The 8,698-nt window shown below is 47.3% G+C and overlaps 1 protein-coding gene across 1 annotated transcript in view; it reads right to left on the reverse strand.

Moving 5' to 3' along the window:
• Window positions 1–2,093: 2,093 nt before the first annotated feature.
• The window catches only part of elmod3 (ELMO/CED-12 domain containing 3), a 14,351-nt gene continuing 7,746 nt past the window's right edge, over window positions 2,094–8,698 (reverse strand). Inside the window, exons 10-13 of the mRNA XM_060064452.1 lie at window positions 7,486–7,616; window positions 7,123–7,199; window positions 6,587–6,714; window positions 2,094–6,073 (exon numbers count right to left, since the gene is read on the reverse strand). Of these exons, the coding sequence (XP_059920435.1) occupies window positions 5,814–6,073; window positions 6,587–6,714; window positions 7,123–7,199; window positions 7,486–7,616 (596 nt within the window). The 3' untranslated portion in view covers window positions 2,094–5,813. The remainder of the gene's footprint in view (window positions 6,074–6,586; window positions 6,715–7,122; window positions 7,200–7,485; window positions 7,617–8,698) is intronic.

Here is an 8,698-nt window from a genome sequence, read left to right on the forward strand (position 1 = left end):
GAACGGCTCCTGGTTTTCCATTTGACTTGCAGAAGTGTCATTTTTTCCTTTCTGTCTGGCCTCCCCCTACACCGTGGCCAGTGAGGCTATGGTACATAATCTTCATTCAAGATTGAATTTAAAACCAAAAGAATGCCTTCATTCTGTGGAGGGAACTGTCATCCACGGAGTCAACATCCTAAAACACAGGCAATTTAAAATAACGATATATTTTAATTGTATACTACACTAGTGGAGCACAGCTTTGGTGTTTCTATTGGTTTGTCAGTATTGGTTTGAAGCAGTTTGAAGATGAAATGTGGCGTCTACTGCATATTAGTCTCTTCATTGTGTTCTATACACACAGACATGTACATTTCTGTACATTGAGAACAGACTCACAAATGCACCTGCTAAATGAAGTCGTTCCATAAACTTTTGGATTCCAAAATATGAATATGAATCCTCAAACTCCTTCAGGCACACGCGAGGCTGAACAGGTAGGTCTGGCAGGACTCAAACAGTAGTTCTTTGTGTGATCCTCATGTTGCGTATTAATCACAAGGCGATGGAAAGACCATGCTCAGAAGACAATACTGTTCCAACTCAAAAGTTGGACTTATGTGCGCTCTATATTCATCATCTAACTTTAATAACACAGAGAACTACTTGTTCGGCGTCAGCTTTACAGAGTAAGAGGGGATTAAGAATAATGAGGAGACATCTTTTTTTATTGTTTAATGGAAAACTTTTCTTAGATGAAACATCTTATTTCAGCCTTTCCAGTGACACAAATCATAGAAAACCACAGGAACAGCCAGTTGCTGATCTGATCCGAGGTACTTGCCGGCAGCAAAGCAAACGATAGCTATGATGTTCGTAGTGCTTTATTTAATTCTGCTATCCCCCCCACATGAATCAAAACAACTATTTTCTTTACACTCAGTTTTTCACCATTTTGTTTGGACTAGGAAACTGATGAATGTGGGAATCTGTAGATGTGCTGATAAAATCGTCAAGTCATCGAGCACACAGCCCTGGTAAGCATCTCCTGTGGCAGGAAACACTGACATCAGAGGGAGAGAGAGAGAAAGAGAGAGAGATTTTAGGGAGGGAGATTTGAGGGAGGGCGAATGCATGAGTGGGAGAAAGCCCTTTTTTTCCAGAAGGCTCACTAGGTACAAATGGTAGAAGAATGTGTACCCCCCTCCTACTCCCCTTACTGGCCATCCAGAGAGAGAAACACTCCGGAGTATTTGGCATTCAGAAACTGTGTAGCATCTCTGGACAAACTCAACCTAATATTATGTTAAAAAAAACAACAGTAATTTCTCCTTTACTTAATCTCTTGGAGACACCAACACCAAACAAAGCCAAGAAAAGTGATTACTACTCATCTTAACCAATAGGCCTACAACAATACAATAAATACCTGGAATTGGTTGAACCCTTCCAGGTATATCGTTTTTTCCATTATCTTGTGCGCACTGGTTGTGCGGGTCATCTGTCATCGAACACTGTGGGGCCGCGGCCCAGAGTTTGATTAAACACAGATGCAGCAGCGGAACCGAGGCGCCTTTGGACTCAAAGCCCCCCACTCGACCTCATTCAACTTATATAACGATAAACACGGGGAGAAAGCTATTCGCATCCGCGCCGCTGGTAGTAATTCGCTAATCTGACGTTTCCTTTCAGACGTGAATTAGCGCATATTTTGCATGGTCTGCAATAAATATATTTTGGTGAAGGATTCCACAAGGTAGGGAACGCAAGAGCTACTGGAGCTGCGATTTCACCAGTCTCCTCGTCGATAAGCCATTTGGGTGGAGGAGTTTGTAGGTTGTAGGCCCTATTTATAACATCAGGATAAGTAGTTATTAGTGATCGTATTAAAGATCCATTTGCTTAGTTAATTAAAAAAAAAAGTCTCGCTTTGCATTGCTTTACGCGAGTGGCATAGTGCTGTTTCATTTCAGAAAGTATCTCCGGATGATTATCCTAGACTGCCGACTAGTGGTGTTAAGCTGCAATTACCACCTGCGATTTTATTCACAATAAGAGCACATCAAGGGCCCATCAATCAGCCCGATTGGATGAATGCAATACAAAACAGACAATTTTAAAACGGCATTTATTTAACGTTCTTCATACAATACATTGAATGTACAACAGCACATCATCTGAAATACCTCTCATTACAAAATAGGGGCTTCTACAATCAAGGTACAGTCATAAAATGCTCTGAGACAAGACAACGGCAACAGTAAAACACCTTCATACAAAGCGCAGGATATTGAGAGAAGTGATTGTATCAGCCGAGCTATTGTAGGAAGCAGATCTTCAGAACGCTCCCCGGACGAGAGCGTCCAACATTCTGCATGGACCCGTTTCCACTTTGATCTGGATTACTTTTCCAAACGATAACCAACGCATAGATAATTTGATCCGTTGGAACCGGTCAAAAAATAAAAGCTGGAGTCATTCATGATTTTTATTTGGAGAGAAAAAAAAAAAGAAGTCTTCGGATATTGAATATATATGCTAAGGTTTGAAGCGTATACAGTATTGTGACTGCTAATAATACAGTAGCCTATATACTTACAATCATATATTGCACCGGCTTGTTTTTAGTGAGTGCAGCTGTTAGGACAGGGTTGAAGTGAGTGTTTTTCTCTTGACATCAAACACTTAGATCACAGCAAGAGTATACTGTACTACCACTGAAGCCACAAGAAACCAGCTTATATCCACATGGTAAACGGCAGCCAATCCAACGTGATCTTCTGTCTCCGTATTCTAAGTGTAAGGGCCTATAGTGTGTCTCTAAATGTCTTTCTAGTATACACATACACATTGACTAACTCGTTTGTTTAAATATGCCATCATGTAGGGGTTTTTCTTTCGACACAGCATGTTTGAATGCATATTACATTTCATGTAATATATATTCAAATTGTATGACAAAGAAAACCCATAGGGACTAAAAGGAAACCAACAGAACAGAGACGAAACCAAACCAACAGAGAACGTAGCGTTGGATCCGAACATAACGGAGTGGGCGGCGGCCTCCCGTACAAACATCAAGAGAGAGGAGGGAGAGATTCCTCTCAGGTCTTGAGGTAAGAAATGTGTCTCAGTTTTAATGCCCTACTGACAATCATACAAATACAATCACTTATTCTCTATGTACAAACTTCCTGATGCACACGCGAGCACACACACTCACACAGAACACACACACACACACACACACACACACACACACACACACACACACACACACACACACACACACACACACACACACACACACACACACACACACCTTTTGATAGAGATCAAATAAAACTAAACGTGAGATCATATCCACAATCCGATTGAGCGGCAAGGAAAGGGGGCTATGACATGTAGCCTGATTTACACAGGTGGGCAATAATAAGCATTATGGCTATTGTAGATGGCCTGGACCCCCCTCCCTCCCCCTCCTCCTCCGCCTCAAACACATAATCAATATTCTACAAAGAGTGCAAATTCTGCTGTCCAACTAAAACACTTGCAAGCACTTGGCAAAAAATTATAATATTCAGCTCACTTGTAAAAAGTCGGTAAAGGGTGTATAAAAAATGTCAATAAATAATAAAAAATAGAACTGCGTATCGTTGTATTTATTGATTTATCTTTTTCCACACGCGCGGCAGGCCTGCGTGTGCGTTCTCTGAGTGGATTACGGGGGTGTAGCGGGGGTGTAGCGGGGGTTCTGCTTCAGCAGTACCGTTTCACACGCATGGATGACCTGCCGTTGCGGCACAATGAGGCCCGAAGACTTCTAAATGAAACGTCACACAAAGCCGGACGCACAGAGGCCAAAGTAGGACGTCTGAACCGAGCACTCCGACCCCTCGACCAGGGCATCCATAAATAATAGGATCACCCCGCGGCCAGTGGGCAGGGAGGGAGACACTGGGAGGAGGATGTCACTGACGAGGAGGAGGGTGTCACTGAGGCAGAGAGCCGAGCGTGAAGCGCTCTTTCCCCGTACTCACTGACGCGATCGGCTGATTACTGAAGCTTTACCAGGAGGAGGAGGAGGAGGAGGCTATGCGATGCTACAGTACTAGTTGCTACCTGAAGAACGCTACAGGCCAGGAACGTGCGGGAAGGGACGTTGGCGGTTTTCGCGTCGAGACCACCAAGGTGCCAGCGGTGGAGGGGGGGGGTGTTGAAGTACGACCGGGAACGGAGGCCTGTTGGAGGCCCGACCCGCCCAGGGTCTGTAGCGAACGCGCGGGGTAAATGTGTTGTGTGTATTCGGAGCGGGTCCCTTCTCTGGCTCTCTCAGGAGGACTGTAGTGTTCCACTCGTGGGTACGACGTAGCTTAATGCAGCAGGTGCTTTGATAAAAGCTGGCTTTATCGTGTGCCAAGTAAACAAAAAAAAAAAAAAACACAAACACAAACAACCCATCTGTTGTCAGTTCCTGTCGTGTGACGCACACACACATAAAACACACACACGCACTCGTTCACTGGCTCATGCACACAAACCCTGAAGTTAGGAACGAAGTCGATCGTCACACAGCACTGTCGTTTTTTTCTTGTGTTGATTATCATTGAGGGAGAGCTGGGATTGCATACCGTACCACACGTCTCTTATGAGAGGCCCCCTGCGTCCGATATCAGCTTGTTCGTTTCATCCATCTCTCACTCTCACACACACACACACACACACACACACTCCATTTTTGCAACTGCACACACTGTCACATGCTCGGAATGTAAAGACAGCTCAAATAGCAGAAGGTTGGCCCGGCCCTCTGGGGCCGAGGCAAGCACATACGCTATCGCTAGGCTATCGCTACGCTAGACCTACCTACGCCGCTGACGCCATGGGCAGCGTTGGTAAGGACCTTCTGACGTTAAGGGAGGACCTTCTGACATTAAGGGAGGACCTTCCGACGTTCAGGGAGGACCAGAGTGTCCCCCCCCCCCCATTGAAGCTCTGGGCTGCCTTTAAACTATTCTAGGTAACTTTAGGGATGCGCAGTCCCTTTGCAAAGGATCCTCAATATTACTCATCCTTAGATCATTTAAAATATACATATATTTATATATATATATTTTTTATATATTTATGCGTAATATTTATATATACATTTATAGATTATAGTTTTCTTCGACCACGTTAATCTCTAATCAACACCTATTCTTATCCAACGCCCGGGAGACTGGCCTCGACCGGACCTCATATTTTTCTAAATTCTTCTAAAAACACCCTCACTAAGAATGCATTACAGCAGGGAATGCAACCCCCCCCCCCCCCCCCTCCCCCCTCCTCCACCAAACAAAGTGCACCCAGCACAGTGCCGTCCGTCTGTCTGTCTGTCCGCCCACGGCGGGATGCCACCGGCCTGACGGAGACAGAGCAGACAAGGACGGCCTTTAGGCAGCGGCTAAACCCGATAAGCAAAACATCTGTTTTCCTCTTGGTTTTATTTTGCGTTGTTGCCGTGGTAGCTGTAGTTGTGGATCATCTTGTGTGGATTGGTCGGCATCAGCCCTGCGACTGCGAACCCCACCGTCTCGTTCATAGAGCCAGATTATATGGATGGGCATGGGGCTGCACAGCTTGGGTCAGGGGGGGGGAAGTCTGCTAGAAGCGCCTGGGTAATTAGGGCTGAGTGGGGTACGCATCCTCCTCAGACCACACACACACACACACACACACACACACACACACACACACACACACACACACACACACACACACACACACACACACACACACACACACACACACACACACACACACACACACACACACACACACAGCCTAGCTTAGATGAGTCTGGCCTCTCCTTCCATGTCCGGGGGTAGCTCACATACTCCAGTGAAGTGCATCTGCTTCTCCTTGCTGCCCTGCCCTGATCCCGACCCTGGTCCCGTTCTGGCTCCTCCCAGGCTGGGGGAGCCCCCCTGCTGGCCCTGGGGGTCCGGCGACGGCCCCCGCGGCCCCGCCCCCGCCCGCTGCTCCTTCAGGAAGACCTCCAGCCGCCGCATCATCTGCTTGGGGTTCTTCTTGGCAAACAGCTCCACCTCTGGGGCAGGGGAACAGACACACACACACACACACACACACACACACACACACACACACACACACACACACACACACACACACACACACACACACACACACACACACACACACACACACACACACACACACACACCCACACACGAACAGCATCGTTACCATCGTAGATCTGACAATAGGCAGGATGTGGCAGACCGGGTTGGCTGGTAACCAGAAGGTTGCTGGTTCGATCCCCGGATCCTCCTAGCTGAAAGTCGAGGCGTCCCTGAGCAAGACACCTCACCCTAACTGCTCCCGACGAGCTGGCTGTCGCCTTGCATGGTTGACACCGCCGTCGGTGTGTGAATGGGTGAATGTGCTATGTGTGGCTACTGGTTAGAAAAGCGCTACATAACTGCAGTCCAAAAATTTGAATATAAGGACAGGAAAAAAACTAAAAAAGACAGATGAGGACCGGGAATAAAACCGAGGACGTACTGTGTTCTACATCTGCAGTTGTTGTAGTGGCCTGTACCTTTAAGCACGTAGCCGGAGTCAGAGATGGTCTTCTGCTGGGTCTTCCACAGCTGGAACAGGTGCAGATACGTGGCCACGTAGAACTCGTTCAGCACCCCCACCACCTGCTGCCGCCGGTTACACTCCCTGAGAGAGATGACCGGGGGTCAAGGGGAGCGATGGTGGGGGGGGGGGGGGGGGGGGTGGTGGTCTCCTCCCTGGCCCCCCAACCGTCCCCTCGCCTCCCTTCCTCTCCTAAAAGCGTCCTTGACCTGACCGACAGCTGTATATATTATTTATTTTTATATTTATATGTGTTGTTGTGCTGTCTTGTTCTTGCTCATGACGCTGTAAAGCGGCCTTGAGTGGGAGAAAGCCGATGTGTCAAATAAACGTATTATTATTATTATTATTATTGTATTGTTTGTCTTTCCTCAGACAAATGTACTTGCTGTAAGTCTCTTTGGATAAAGGCGTCTGCTCGACGCCCTGAATAGTGTCATGTACGTGCTGGTGGTGGTGGCGGCGAGGGGCTGTCAGAGTTGGGGGGCTCACTTGGAGAGGGCTTCTTCCCGCAGCACCTGCAGGGCGATGCGGGTCATGTTGATTGACATCACGCTGAAGGGGAAATTCTGCAACGGCGAGAAAAAAAAAAAAAGAAGCAGCGTTTACTCCAAGAAGAACATGGATCCACTCAGGAACAGGCACACTTTTCTTTTTTTTTACTTTAAAGTCAGAATTCTGAGATTAAAATCCAACGTACAAATGAATAATCACGTTATTTTTCGTGGAGTTCTGAGATTAAAGTCAGAACTCTTAATCCTCATCCGTCTGCCTGACCCAGCCCAACCCAAACGCTGTATCCTATCTTAACCCGGGGGGGGGGGGGGGGGGGGGGGGGGCGGCGCCGGGGGGTACCTGTGTGGGGTGCTGGGAGAGCTTGTAGATGTCCCGGGCCAACGGCAGAGTCTCCGGGTCCATGACGAAGTATAGCGTGTGCATCAGGCCTAGGAAGCCCGTCCCACGCAGGTCAGTAGCCGGGTCCGTACCTGGGGGGGGGGGGGTCAGGTGTGTGAGCAGTGTTGCCAGATTGGGCCTGATTGGGCGGATCTGGTCTGGTGGTGCCAGATTTCGGCCAGATTTCCCGCCCAATCTGGCAACCCTGGCTGCAGTGCACTAGGTATAAGATAATAACGTTACCTTCGATTTCCCGCCCAATCTGGCAACTCTGGCTGCAGTGTTGCCAGATTGGGCGGGAAATCTGGCCCAATCTGGCAACACTGCGTGTGAGATGAAGTACGTACGCAGCAAAACAGTAGCTGTGTTCGAAATCGTTCCCTATCATGGGTGTAGTGCACTAAATAGGGTGCACGCCATTTTGTAGGGTGTTCGAATTCTCAGTGGTCCACTATATAGGGCACTATATAGTGGACTTAAAATAGGGTACATACGATGTTCCCTACATGTTACTCCCGTATACCACAATGCAATGCGGTCGTGTTTTTCCGGAGGAGAAGAAGAAGCTGAATAACCGCGAAAACTAATGCATTTAATGATGGAGTCTCCGGCTTTCGTTTAGAAATGTCAACAATTTATTTGGGATTTAACATAGAATATTTAACATTCAAAATTAATTAAAAAAATACTTGAACAAGGAAATGTAACATTCAACATCAATACAAGCTCCAGCTTTCCTCGTGAGTGCCTGGTATGTTTACAGGATGTGGGCGCATCCGTCTGCGTCACACAAATACCCGGCGCATTTACTGACGCAAATGACGTTTAGAAATGTTCAGCGTAGTGTCCGAATTCTCGTTCCCTATTCCCTATATAGTGCACTAAATCATGTACACTATATAGGGAATAGGGAACGAGTGTATAGGGAACGATTTCGAACACAGCTAGTATCTCAGAGGTTTAGAGAGGAGGGAGTCGGCCAGAGTCACTCCACCAAACTCCGGTGTACTGGAGTTTAACATTTAGGACAACATTTGGCCTTTCCATTCTTCCCAGTGTTGTTTTTCTTTGTCGTGCCGTTAACGAGCAGGCTGGGGTGATGCATCATCCTCTAGGTGCATAATGCATCACCCCAGGTGCATTCCTTCAGGTAGAACGTGGACATTGAGGATTG

This window comes from Gadus macrocephalus, chromosome 11, assembly GCF_031168955.1.
Source record: "Gadus macrocephalus chromosome 11, ASM3116895v1".
NCBI lineage: Eukaryota > Metazoa > Chordata > Actinopteri > Gadiformes > Gadidae > Gadus > Gadus macrocephalus.